The sequence below is a fragment of the Barbus barbus genome (assembly GCF_936440315.1).
Source record: "Barbus barbus genome assembly, chromosome: 29".
Taxonomy (NCBI): Eukaryota; Metazoa; Chordata; class Actinopteri; order Cypriniformes; family Cyprinidae; genus Barbus; species Barbus barbus.
In genome coordinates, this window is record NC_136757.1 from 23329021 (window position 1) to 23343233 (window position 14213).

Genomic DNA, 14213 nt, shown 5'->3' on the forward strand with positions numbered 1-14213 from the left:
TTGAAATTTAATTATGCAACTTTTCATTATAAAGATTTATTATGGACTTTGAATTTATCCCAGCTGTATGACTATCAATTTTTTTATCTTAATTAAAATGTTTAATGATCATCTTCGAGACATAGTCTGGTAACTAGATGAGACTCTGCCCTAGGGTTAAGTTCTTTGGCTTAATTAAAATCCATGCAATGATGTGGCCAAACTGTTCCTAAATACATGATCCAAATCTTTGTCTTCATGACAGCCGTTCATTAGGACCTTATTGGTTCGAGCTTATTTATGTCACAATTCAGAGCTGTAATTACATTCATGAACCTTGCGATCAGCTGTCACTGCCGTGGAGTTCATTCCCACTTCATGAACAAAGTTATAATAAATCTCTCAGACACACTTGCCTGACATCTGGGTGACTGGGTCAAATGCTGGATCAGTACACAGACAGTGCAAAGGGGAGAACAGGGCTAGCCGTCACACTTTTAACTCAAAATCAATTTCTTTATAGACACAAACATTAAAGTCTTGGCTTTTGGATATTGATTAATTAAACTGAAAAAGAAAACAGATCAGTGATCTTTTGTGACAACATTCCCCAATAGCTGGCAATGCTGTCATACTATACAGTATGTGGTAAACTTTCACAATGGAAACAGCCTATTAGGCTTCTAAACCGTAAAATAATTATGAAAAACAAATTCTGAAAAAATAACAAAAATGTATAAGGTAATGTTGTCCAAATTTTTTTATATATATTCGTGTACAAATTGTATAAAATGATAACTTGTGACAATGTGCCCCAACCTAGATTTTAGACAGATAAACTTACTAAAAATAAGAAAAACAAGAGACAGTTTAAAAAATACTAGAGATGGCATTGTTAACTATCATTAACTGAAATAAAGCAGAAACAAAATAAGAAATATGAAAAATAAAGAAATGTTTCCTTGGGGGGGGGGGGGGGGGGGGGGTTGTACAATTACTAAAGAAAAGAAAAAAAGTAATAAAAACTAAAACTAATAAAAATAACAAAAGCATATAATAAAACGACTAAAACGTAAACTAACAATAAACTGAAAACTGCAAATATAAATAAAAGCTCATTTCAAATATTAATAAGCAAGCTAATAGTATGTAAATAATATTAAACTAACACTGGCTAAAGAAAACACGTCTTTAGACTTGATGTACAGACCTTGTGTGACAACTAGCCCCAGTAGTTTTATAACCATACTGATATCTGTCCAATGCATGAAAAAATATTAGATCTAAGTTAAGTAACATACTGTACGTTTTTCCCCATTATTTTAACTCCTCAAGTTAATTTAACCAATTTAATTTTTTTTTTTTGGTTATGCAGGATTCATCTTAACTTTTTAAGTCAGTTTAATATAATGCAAACATTGAAATGATAAATGCAGTTTGATTATACTTAAGCATTTAAGGCAGCAACTGAATATAAGTTTTTTAATTGAAGTAGATAGAAATGTATAGTGCAGTCATAAAAATATGCAGAGCAATGTGTCTGTTCCAGACGGTCACATCCACAGGAACACTTGCACGGCTTAAACCAAACACTTCATCAACATGCTCATCTCACATGCTAATCCAAACATATTTAGACAGATTATCATCTACTCAGATTATCAAAGGAGGGTGAAGGGTCACTTTCTTCAGTCAATCCACACATTCTCTCAGAGGAGAAGGAATTGATTTTAAAAAGATCGACTCGAGTGGTTCTGGATTGTACGTTTTTCTCTCCTCATTCTGAAGGTAAGCTAAAATAAACAATGTAGTAAGATATTAGAGGCATCTTGCATAAACTCTTTCAGCTCGCAAGACGCTCTTTTGTGGTTGCAAACGGGCCTAATTTACTTCAAACCTCACTAACAACAAAGCATGTTCAACATTAACATATCAGGCACATAGTGACAGCCACAGCGGCAATCTTTTTCAAAAGCTTTGCTGTATTAGTTCAGAAACTGACAGGAAGGGAAGCAGTCAGACTGTAATTACTGAAACATACACGGGAAATAATTACAGTTATTTTGAGGACATGAATGACAGCCACAGAAGAGTGATGAGACTTTGAATGCAGCCAGTCAGATGTAAAGTTTGTCTAGATATAAACAGCAGCTACTCTAAACGCAGCAGCTGATAGTAGATTATCAGGGGCTGCCAGGCCGAGCAAGATAAATCCCATCGCTGTGTGGCCGTAATGGCAAAGGAGGGGGCCGGCATCATTTCGGCACCATGACACAAAATCGGTAATGGGGATCGATCGTGCCAGTCTGAGCGTTCCATGTGTATTGATGGATCTCATGAGAAGATCACAAAACAAGGCAGAAATACTGTAGTGAACAAGGGGCTTTAAAAAACATAAAAACATTTTAAAACATAAAAAATGTTGGGACTCCAAATGTTATAAAAGAATTGTTGAGACAACTCAAGTCTTATTGCATCAAGTTGCCTTGTTTTTTTATGTTTTCTCAACAGTTTACTTTTTACAGAAAGACTGGAGTAATGATACTGAAAATTCAGCTTTACCATCACAGGAATATCAATTTAAAAATAATAATGATGATGCACACTGATAAATCATTTATAATAAATACTGCAATATACTCCATAAAAAAGAATAGTCAATTTCGATTTCATGGTGACTTTAAAATTCCATTCAATTCAGTTCAAGTTTATTTGTATAGCACTTTTTCACGATACAAATCATTGCAAAGCAGCTTTATAGGAAATCAAGTTTCTGCAATATATTTTGTAGTAGCTTCAGTGGTGACTGTATCAAGTTGATGTACATAAACTACATATGGCAGAAATGTACAGTAAAAATCAGTTAATGACGTAATCAAACAGACGATTACAAACACTATTAACAGCAATGATTATATGTTGCAATCAAACTTATAGCAAAATTTGGTAGTTTAGAAACAATATATTGTGAAAAGTACTAAACAAATAACTGAAATCAATTTGATTGTTGACATTAAAAAGACCAGCGACAGTTCAATAAAAAGTCTGTCCTAATGATTCTATTCAGCATTAACCTGTCAAAGTAAGACAAAGCCATTTGAAAGCTTGTATCTGATGCCCTTGGCTTGGACATATCTCATTGTGATTGAGTCTTTCATGGTGCTAAAGATTTCTATCTCTGAAGGTCCACGTTCAATCTAATCTGCATCTGTCTGATGCAGTCATTTTTGGAAGGCCAGCTCTGAAAGGTGGCTGCCATTTAAAACTTTACTTCATGAGCTTTTTTTTTTTTCGGGGATAGGTGGAGGAATGTCACCGTTTTCAGCATTCCAGCAAACCAATCATCTCATATGTAATTTCAGAAGTAATTACTTTCTGTGTATCACAACTCGCATCAAGATGGTTCGGTATCTTATCGTAATTAGGGGGGAAAAATGGAGCAGCCTCGTCTTCTTTGCCCCAGTACAGCTTTGGCTCTCTTAGATGATTCTATCAGTTTGTTTCATAATTATCCCCACACTCCTCTGTTAAATTATTCCAATTAGAGGAATTAGGATCTGAAATTGCTTGTGTCAACGTGCTGATTGACAGCAATTGGTCACTTAGTTTAATAACTCTTGTAGATTAGCGAAGCAGGTTTTTCCTCTCGATGAGAGTCACTAGTGCGCTGAAATAAATTCACCAAATTACCCAGAGCAGACGGAGCCCACGTACTGTCTTTTAGTATGTTTCATCTCATTTGAAATATGAATAATCAGTTTGCTGTGACTGTGTGCCATGAAGACTCACAAGTAATTAGAAATTTTCTAAAGCAAGCTTTTATTTAACTACATTTTCTTCAGATTTAATTTATTGAGCTAACATACTGATTTATCAAAGCCACCCTTTTAAATACACCACACATACAATTAGAATCAATGGAGAGGGTTCGTTTCTTTTAAGATACATAACAATCAAATAAATAAATATGTGGACATGAGATATTGATTTAAATTAAATGATTGTATATTTTATCTGTAGTCTATATTAATTTAAAGCTAATACTAAGAAAAAATAGTCCATGTTGTAAAAAACAATTGCTGAAGCAACAAGACGAACAACGCAATTGCTGCATTTATATTAACACTGAAGTTCACAGAGGCCATTTTCACTACACTTGTACTGATACTTGAAGACCTTGAGCCCAAAGGTTAAAGAAAGGAAAGAGATGCAATCCCACAAAGCATTGTGAATGGCTACTGAATTAAAACAAGTGAGAAGGGGGTTTTGGGGTATTAGAACTGCGATAGAAATCGCATTCCCATTGGTACAAATCGCATTCCAGGGTGGTCCTCCTCGGTAGAAATCCCGTTCAGGGCCCCCCCTCAGCGGGCCCTTGAATCGTCCTAACCTCCCCCCCTACGGTGCCCCTGAAGTTGATTATTTGTATAGAAACAACATATTTTGACGTTTATTCCAGAATATACATATATACAAATATGCATATACACAAATATATAAGTCGTTTGAGAGCATAGGAAGACTGACTTGTCATTCAAAGTGCTTCATGTGAATAGGCGGGAATTAAAGAGTTGAATGAATTGGAAAAATTGATTTTTACTTCTGGTCTGTGAATGTTGCACTCTGTGGATAACACTGCTGAGCATAATTTGTTTTTGGACTAATTTGAGATCACCGACTAATCTGAAATTTGAAGCAAAATTCGCACTTTGCTATTCATTTAATATTGTTGTAGTCTAAGAGAAACTATTAAGTCATTAAAGAGATTTCTTTTGGTATTTTCTTTTGTATTTGAACTTTTTTTTTTCAAACCAATGAATGGAGCACAACAGATTTACAGAGAATCCAAATACCAAGGCATTAAGAAATAAATGTTTTTGCGTGAACGATTTGCTAATTTTGAATTCATGATTGTTGCTTGTAAGGAGCCATTGACAATTTCGGTTCTAATGGGCAGAGGACAGACAGAGGTTCGCTGCTTTGCTTGGGCATATTAAACTGTTGATTGTAATTTATAGGCTGTCTGTGCACCTGTCGGCCTCCATTGTAATCTAATTCAGTGCTCAGAGGAACGGCCCGTCCTCTTGGATCTGCCACTAGTGTGCATTTGATTATGCCGTGTGTCCTTCTCTTCAAACAGGAGTCTATCTACAAAGGGAAAACAATAGCCCCAAACTGTTGCCATTTGGAATGGTCATTGTAATTCCAGCCTATGACCTTTCTGACTATAATAATGCCAGGAAGTGACCCACCGGGCATTTTCTCAACTGGAATCAGGCCTCTGCCCAACCACTGAAACTAGGGTAGAACAGGTTGCAGTAACTTGGCTGGAAAGCAACTGTTATGTTTTATACATGTCAGCGTCAATGGACTGAACATGGTTGCATGAATGTTACATGAAGAATTGTGTTACTGCAATGTCAATGTGGACAAACTGGCATACGAGATGAGAAAGAGCAACATGAGTAACATCTAAAATCTTTCTTTTCTCCTTCTCGTTATCTACTAGCATGTCTCAGAGGAGTAAAACATCTTCAAAAGAAAGGTATGGGTGGCTCTAAATCAATATTTGCATTGGTTTCAGTGATGTGCGGTGTGGTCACTACAGCTCTCTCTTCCTTTAGCAGCTCCTCTCATCCTCCATCCACATCAGACGCTCATCCTCCACGCTCTGCTCTTCGTAGCTCCTCCAAAGACTCGAAGAACTCAGGTCACAGGGGCTCATCTGACAGCCAAGGATGCCGCGGCAGTAGATCATTCAGCCAGAATTCTGCTATTGCTGCGGCATATACACAGTACCTCAACACTCTCTTTGGACAGGTGAACTAGAGTAGATCTCTCTATATGGATTCTTGCTGGTTTTGTCAAGTGATCTACATTTAAATGATTGCAATTTTGTTAGACAGGTGATTACAAAACTAATAAAAATAGAAACCAGAACACACTACGGTAATACCATTCTATTCCTCAACGTACCTTTGAGCAACATTTAAATATGGCTATGACCCTTACATTATAGTATTTTAATATATTTTATATTTTAAATCAGATTTGTAAAAAAAAATATTTTAATCAGTCCATCCTACACAAGTTTTAGCTGGCTTAAGATAATCTCCTATCTTGGCCAAACTGGTGTTTTCGCTGATTTAATACGTGTTGGTCTTCCAGACTGACCAGGTTGAAAAGTGCCTAAAACCAACCCGAGAGATAAACAAAAACCAGCTAACTAGCTTAGAATGGTTTAAGATATTTTTAGACACATGGACGTTTTTATAGCCGTCTAAGCTAGTTTGTTTGACTTATTTTTCATTATTTAAACCGATAAATCCAGGATGGCACATCAATGTGTCTTTATTTAGCCAGGTTCAGTCAGGTTCATAATCTATGATATGTCTGCTGAGAAAATATTACTGCCTGTCAACATACTACCTTCCTCCTCAATCAGGTCAGTAACAAGTGCCAAGTCAAATTATTTTGGTACACTGAAGCTCAGACCTAAGCTAGCATCTTGCTTCTCCTTTTAAAACTGACGCAATAAATCTGTCACGATGTACTAAATCATAGTCATTTAAACTCAGAGGCGCTTGATTGTATTTTCAAGAGTACGTCTGGAGATCAGAGAGAGCCAGTGAAAGCCAGAAGACGGAGAGGCTGTAGAACAGTAAGAGAGAGATAATGGATAGAGTCTAAGAGAGAAACAACGCAAAGGTGCTCCGACACAAAATGGAGAATATACCAATGTATGCACAGCCAAAAGCTCCGGCTTCTGCTCAGCAGGATTGGAGGGATGAATGAAATAAAAACAGATAGACAAGGGACCCTATTAGCATATATCTGAGGGTAAATAGCCTGAAGCAACTCACCAAGTTGCATAACCGCTATGAGTAATGCATTATTTTTAATAATAAATATGTGTTTTTAGGGAATTTGGAGGTCAAACGTCCAGTGAATGCAGAGAATAAAATATTTGAAAGACAGCAATGTCCTTGGGCACCAGCTTTACAAATCAATTAGAAAAAGTTTTAATATACATACCCATGCCACAATGGATTAACATCACAGTTACAAGGTTATCTAGTTGGCCAAGCGCAGGAACAGTGTTGTTAGGTGAAATTAAAGTTGATGCGTGTCATTTGTTTTAATGCTAAAATACTTTATATGTAGAAAGTAAGCAATTTAAAGATTATATATGGTACTATCAAGATATTAAGATGATTTGATTAAAAAATACAGACCAATCTGACACAGAAACACTGGCTCAACCAATAGTATGAGTTTGGGGTAGCACTATCTTTTTAATATGCTATATGGAAGACAGGAAAGATAATAAAATAACATATAATGACATATAAAATACTAAACTGATCAATAATAAATACAATTTAGATACAGTTAAGAAAGCCAAGACTCCAGGGGGCCCAAGCAACATATGGGACAGGCCAAAATCACCATTTTAAGATGTGAACCAGACAGATTTATTTTAGGTAACTTTCATGCTAGGTTCATTTGGACCTATGTTTTTTTACTACGAGAACAAAAACATAGGATTTGTAAGACGAGCAAGAAGAGCATTCAGAAAATCTGCTTAAAACCGAAATTTCAAATTGCTTGAAATTTCATTTCATGAAGCTATTGGGTCAAAAACAAATTCAATAAATTATTGAAATGTCAAAAATCTGTTTTTCACTATACAGCAAAGCTACAGGCCGGGTTTGCTTTAAAAATGTTACATGAAAAAAAAACAACAACTAATAAACATTAATAAACATGCATGCATGCTTATACCTTAGTACAGGGGTAGACAACGTCAGTCCTGGAGGGCCAATGTCCTGCAGAGTTTAGCTCCAACCCTGAAAAAAACTTCACCTGCCAGTAGCCCTAGTAATTCTGAAGACCTTTATTAGCTTGTTCAGGTGTGTTTGATTAGGGTTAGAGCTAAACTCTACAGGACAGCAGAACTCCAGGACCGATGTTGCCTACCCCTGCCTTCGTACATATGCATCTATTTCTGAAAGTGCTAAAGCAGGGGTGTCAAACTCAGTTCCTGGAGGGCCACAGCCCTGCAGAGTTTAGCTCCAACCTTAATTAAACACACCAGATCCAACTAATCAAGTCCTTCAGGCTTATTTGAAAACTACATGGTATGCGTGTTGGAGCAGGGTTGGAACAAAACTCTGCAGGGCTGCGGCCCTCCAGGAACTGAGTTTGACACCCCTGTGCTAGAAGATACTGCATATTTGTTTGTAATTAAGTCAAACATTCAAGTCAACTTTATTTGTATAGTGTATAAGTATGATTTTAACATATTAAAGCATGCATATATGCATGACTCTAAATAAAGATGCATTCGAGGATATTATTTACGAAATACAGCAATAATATAGTTTTTAAACCATTTCTCTCCTAAACGTTTTTTCTCTTTTTCCTTTAATACACATTGCCCCTTAGCCATATAAGTATTTTATGTTTGCAAAATGAATACATTTTTCCCCCTGAATCTCTCTGCCGTTCTTTGTTTGTATGAGCGTTGACGTGAGGCATGGTAGGGCATGTTATGGTGTAATCCAATTATACAATCTCCCCCCCACCCTACTCTATGCGTCATTGTGCCACTGAGCAGCTTTGATAAGCGTGCTAACATAAACCTCAGTTATTAGTGATTAAAAATGGGCGATGTCTCTAAGGACGTTCAGCTCTCATGCTGTAATAATTTCCATATTTAGCTGTTTTTGTGTCACGATTTTTTTTCCTCATTGTCATTTTGCTCTCTCATCTCTCTCGTCCTTCTACCTCTCTCTCGCTCTCTCTCCCATTTACTTTCACCAGGACAGAGATTTACTGCCAGAGGAACTAGATGGTATGTACAGAACATGTACAGAACATGCATATTTAATATCCAAGCCAGTGCACAGCGCCTAGACAGACACAATACAATTGCTACAACACATTCAGCACAAGATTCAATAACATCTGACACAAATAAATTTGATTAAAAATGGATTGGTATTGTCATGAATGGTGAATGGCGTACAGAGGATGAAGACGTAAGCAGCATTAATAATACCAGAGCAGTGAGTCAGCCTGTGCTGATGGTCTTATACCCGCTTAAGCTGCACGGTCCTATAGATTATATAACTGGTACAGTATGTGGCATAATGTAAGTGTCCTAATGCAATCATAATGTAAAGTTCAATTATAATATATAACTTAAATAAATATTATATTTAAATATATTTCCCAGTAATTTTACTGTATTAAATATTTGCAACTTTAGCAACCCTGTGACAGAAATGTGTCAGTTTAAAGTCAGTTTAAAACCCTTTTGCAATTTAATGAAATAATTCATCAATAAACATTCAAATAAACATGTAAATTAAACAGACATTATATATATATATATATATATATATATATATATATATATATATATATATATAAACAATGTCCATATATGTATGTATATATGTATAGTATTTGGCTTAGGTATTATTAAATGGAATAAACTTTAGAGGTACAAATCCAAGTGTTATATGTGTATGTGTGTGTGTGTGTGTGTGTGTGTGTGTGTGTGTGTGTGTGTGTGTGTGTGTATATATATATATATATATGTGTAAATTAAAACATTTCAAAAGTTTTTTGTTTTAATTTTGATGATTAGAGCTTACAGCTCATGAAAGTCAGAAATCCAGTATCTCAAAATATTAGAATATTTACATTTGAGCTTCATTAAATGACCATCCCTACAGTATAAATTCAGGGTATCTCTTGTTCTTTGAAACCACAATAATGGGGAACACTGCTGACTTGGCTATGATCCAGAAGACAATCATTGACACCTTCCACAAAGAGGGTAAGTCACAGAGGGTCATTACTGAAAGGTGTGGCTGTTTACAGAGTGCTGTATCAAAGCATATTAAATTCAAAGTTGACTGGAAGGAAGAAATTGAGTAGGAAAAGGTGCACAAGCAACAGGGATGACCGCAAGCATGAGAATACTGTCAAGCAAAGCTGATTCAAACACATGGGAGAGCTTCACAAGGAGTGGACTGAAGCTGGAGTCAGTGCATCTAGAGTCACCACGCTCAGACGTCTTCAGGAAAAGGGCTACCAAGCCACTTCTGAAACAGAAACAACGTCAGAAGCATCTTACCTGGGCTGTGGAGGAAAAGAACTGGACTGTTGCTCAGTGGTCCAAAGTCCTCTTTTCAGATAAAAGTCAATATTGCATTTCATTTGGAAATCAATGTCTGGAGTCTGGAGGAAGAGTGGAGAGGCACGGAATCCATGTTGCTTGAAGTCCAGTGTGAAGTTTCCGAAGTTAGTGATGATTTGGGGTGCCGTGACATCTGCTGGTGTTGGTCCATTGTGTTTGATCAAGTCCAAAGTCAATGCACCTGTCTACCAGGAGATTTTAGAGCACTTTATGCTTCCATCTGCTGACAAGCTTTATGGAGATGCTGATTTCCTTTTCCAGCAGGACTTTATCACCTGTCCACAGTGGTTTTCTGATCATGATATCACTGTGTTTGATTGGCCAGCCAACATGCCTGACTTTATCCCCATATGGAATCCATGAGATATTTTCAAGAGAAAGATGAGAAACAGTCGATCCAACAATACAGTCGAGCTGAAGGCTCAATAGTGCCTCAGCAGAGCCACAGGCTGATCGCTTCCATGCCACACTTCACTGATGCTGGAATTTGAACTAAAGTATTGACCAAGTATTGAGTGCATAAATAAACATACTTTAAAGAACTTGAACTTTTCTGTTTGGCAAATCCTTTTTTTGATTGATCTTAGGAAATATTCTAATATTTTGAGATACTGGAATTTTGACTTTCATGAGCTGTAAGCTCTAATCATCAAAATTAAACAAAAAAACTTTTGGAATGTTTTACTTTACATGTAATGAATCTAGAATATATGAAAGTTTCACTTTTTGAAACAAGTTACAATAAAAAAAATTTACTTTTTCACAATATTCAAATTTTTTGAGATGCACCTGTATATATATATATATATATATATATATATAGTGCTTTCAAACGATTAATCGCAACCAAAATAAGTTTTTGTTTACATAATATATGTGTGTACTGTGTGCACTTATATATATATATATATATATATAAATGCACATGCATGTATATATTTAAGAAAAATATATTAAGTTTATACATTTAAAATATGTATATATAATATCAGTTATATGAATTTAAATATATACATGGAAATATTTTCCAAATATATACTGTATGTGTGTATTTATATATACATAATAAATATTCACAGTATCCTCACATATATTATGTAAACAAAAACTTCTATTTAATCGTTTGACAGCAGCACTAAATATATATATGTGTGTGTGTGACTGACACATTATACACACACACACACACACAATGTATATATACACATTGGATTTATACCTCTAAAAGTTTAATACATGTAATAATGTCTAAGCTGAATACTATGCAAGTTGAAAAAGTTGGCAGTGTGGTTAAATGGTATTACTTTTTTTCCTTTCAGAGCTGCATGTAGCATTTAAAGAGTTTGACTATGACCAAGATGGGTATTTGCACTACAAAGATGTCGCAGACTGCATGAGAACCATGGGATACATGCCAACAGAGATGGAACTGATAGAGATCATTCAGCAGATAAAAATGAAATGTGAGTGTGTGTGTGTTTCTATTTATACTCTAATATTTTGACCTACACTACAGTTTAAATGTTTGGGTTAGTAAGATTTTTTAAAAAGTTTTAATACTTTTATTCAGCAAGAATGCATTAAACTTATCAAAAGTGACAGTAAAGACATTTAAATTGTCACAAAAGAATTCAATTTCAAATAAATGCTGTTCTTTTGAACTTTCTATTCATCAAGGAATTCTGAAAAATATAGATAATAATGAAAAATAATTATTGAGCAGCAAATCAGCATATTAGAATGATTTCTGAAGGATTGTGTGACACTGAAGACTGGAGCATTGGCAGCAGACAATGACTTTGTCATTACAGGAATAAATTGCATTTTAAAATAGAGAACAGTTATTTTAAATTGGAATAATATTTCACAATATTTATGTTTTTGATGTATTTGATGTATTTTTGATCAAATAAATGCAGCCTTGATGAACACGAGACAAACATAATATGTAACCAACACCAAACTTTTGAATAAAAGTGTATGTCAATTTAAAAGTAAAGATAAATGTGTCTATGTGGTGTGTTTGTGCTTATAGGGGGAGGCCATGTGGACTTTGATGATTTCTGTGAATTAATGGGGCCCAGGATGCTGGCTGAAACCGCTCATATGGTGGGTCTAAGGGAGCTACACTGCGCTTTCAAACAGGTGAGTATGCACTCTAAAGTTCACTTCAAAGGGAGCTCACTTTAAAGTGTACATTAAATAGAGAACAAAACCCCACAAACATCAAAACATCATTACCTTGCTTTTTCCAACCCATAAATAATATTACCTCTTCATAAACTCTGCATTCCTCTCTGCCTCTCTAAGTTTGACTGTGACGGTGATGGACGGATCACCTTTGAGGAGCTGAAGGAGTCCACAAAGATGCTGCTTGGGGAGAAACTGAAGAAGGGAGAGCTGGAAGAAATTCTGACAGACATCGACCTCAATGGAGATGGGAACGTGGACTTTGATGGTAAGGAAGGCAGCATCCTTTTTTAATGTACTACTCTATTGAGCTGAATAGAGCATAGCACAAGTTCAAGCTCAACTCACTGAGCAGTAGAAAAACAAAAAACTGGAACCTGTATTGTAACAATTTAACTAGTGTACAACAAATCATAATAACAATAACAAAACTTTAGAGCGCTTTCTAGTGGCCAGCATATGAAACAGCAGCAGCCCTCTTTTCACTTGAAGTAAATATGGCTCTCGGGACCTGCTTTTCTGAGGATATATGGGTAATTTGTGTAGCCTGGAGGGTTAAAAAGAGGTTTAAAGCTGAGGATGTCCCCATTTGAACACACAGAGACCAGCAATCTTGTACTAAAAGTGGACTGACTACATTTTTCATATTCAACCAAATTCACATGTCCTCAGAATGACATTTTTCTAATTGGACCTCACTTTTTTAAAACCAGGTTAACTTTGCTCTAGGGGTAACTGCCATACTGTTTTAACCTTTTGCTGTCCATACATCCCTAACCCCTTTCCATTTCCTTGTCAAATACACAAAAAGTACTATATTAACCACAGTTGCTAGGTTAGTTATTAAGATATTTACCATAGTTAGGGCCCCCCTAAAACAACCATACAATAAAGTGTTATACTGTACAAATACATTATATATCACTGTATCTCCCAGAGTAAAATCACCTCAACTGTGGACTAACAGGCACCCCTTCCAACCTTTTTATTTACTTGATTTTTAATCAAAATGAGTTATAAACAAAGGAGCTTGTTCATCTTGACTTGACGTGTATGCTTACCTTGCTCAGGTAACAATTCCTCCTCTTCATCCTTATCTCTACTAAGTTATATTGTATGTATGTGAACCAACTTTGATAAAGCAGTCCAAGGTGGAAAATGTTGAGCTCGAGAAAAGCGACATTTCAGGGAAAATCCTAACACTTTCTCTGCACGAAAACAGGTGTAGTCAAAGTAAACTAGTCGACTAAATAAAGACTATATGAGCTTACATTAACTGACAGTTTTGCTTCTGTTTTCTTTCAGAGTTTGTCATGATGCTGTCTCACCGATAGCTGGATGTTTGGTGTTTTTTCACACCTGAGAGCTCAGTCAATCCTGTCAGTCAAGTTATTGAATACCTTGTGTATAAACTGCGGATATTTATGTAGAAATGTACAGACTAAGTATTTGTATTCAATAAAGGTCTGAAACGGTGTGAGAATGTTCTGGTTGCTCCATGCAGGACGGTGGATTATCTAATAAGTAGTAAGAACAGGACAACAAGTCTGAGTTATGAAACATGCTGCTGCTGCACAACCAGTGACGCTGCTGCAATCTAGTGGAGGATATAGGTAACGATGATAATAATGATAAATGTTATTTGTTAATTATTATCTAATAATAATAATAAATGACATAATAAATTAGGCTCCAGCATCCCTGTGACCATACATAGGAAATGTGTTTTATGTAATAATTTATCAAAATTATTGATAATAATAATGTATGAATATTATATTTATAATAAGAATGGTACTAATTATTATTTTTATCTAATAAAAATAATAAT

The 14213-nt window shown here is 35.5% G+C and overlaps 1 protein-coding gene across 1 annotated transcript; it reads left to right on the plus strand.

The window, feature by feature from the left end:
• The first annotated feature begins 1627 nt into the window (after nucleotides 1-1627).
• Nucleotides 1628-13859, plus strand: LOC306849220 (calcium-binding protein 2-like). Its single transcript, XM_079384103.1, has 8 exons — nucleotides 1628-1767; nucleotides 5489-5524; nucleotides 5604-5799; nucleotides 8806-8836; nucleotides 11512-11655; nucleotides 12228-12337; nucleotides 12503-12650; nucleotides 13688-13859. The coding sequence occupies exons 2-8, from the start codon at nucleotides 5490-5492 to the stop codon at nucleotides 13714-13716; spliced, it is 693 nt and encodes a 230-aa protein (XP_079240229.1). The 5' UTR covers nucleotides 1628-1767; nucleotide 5489; the 3' UTR covers nucleotides 13717-13859.
• The last annotated feature ends 354 nt before the right edge of the window (nucleotides 13860-14213 follow it).

Bases quoted from the DNA above. Each gene is read 5' to 3' on its own strand.
- LOC306849220 (XM_079384103.1), top strand. From the start codon at position 5,490: ATGTCTCAGAGGAGTAAAACATCTTCAAAAGAAAG. The intron at 5,525-5,603 runs GTATGGGTGGCT...CTCTTCCTTTAG, and splicing joins AAAACATCTTCAAAAGAAAG to CAGCTCCTCTCATCCTCCAT. The intron at 12,338-12,502 runs GTGAGTATGCAC...TGCCTCTCTAAG, and splicing joins TACACTGCGCTTTCAAACAG to TTTGACTGTGACGGTGATGG.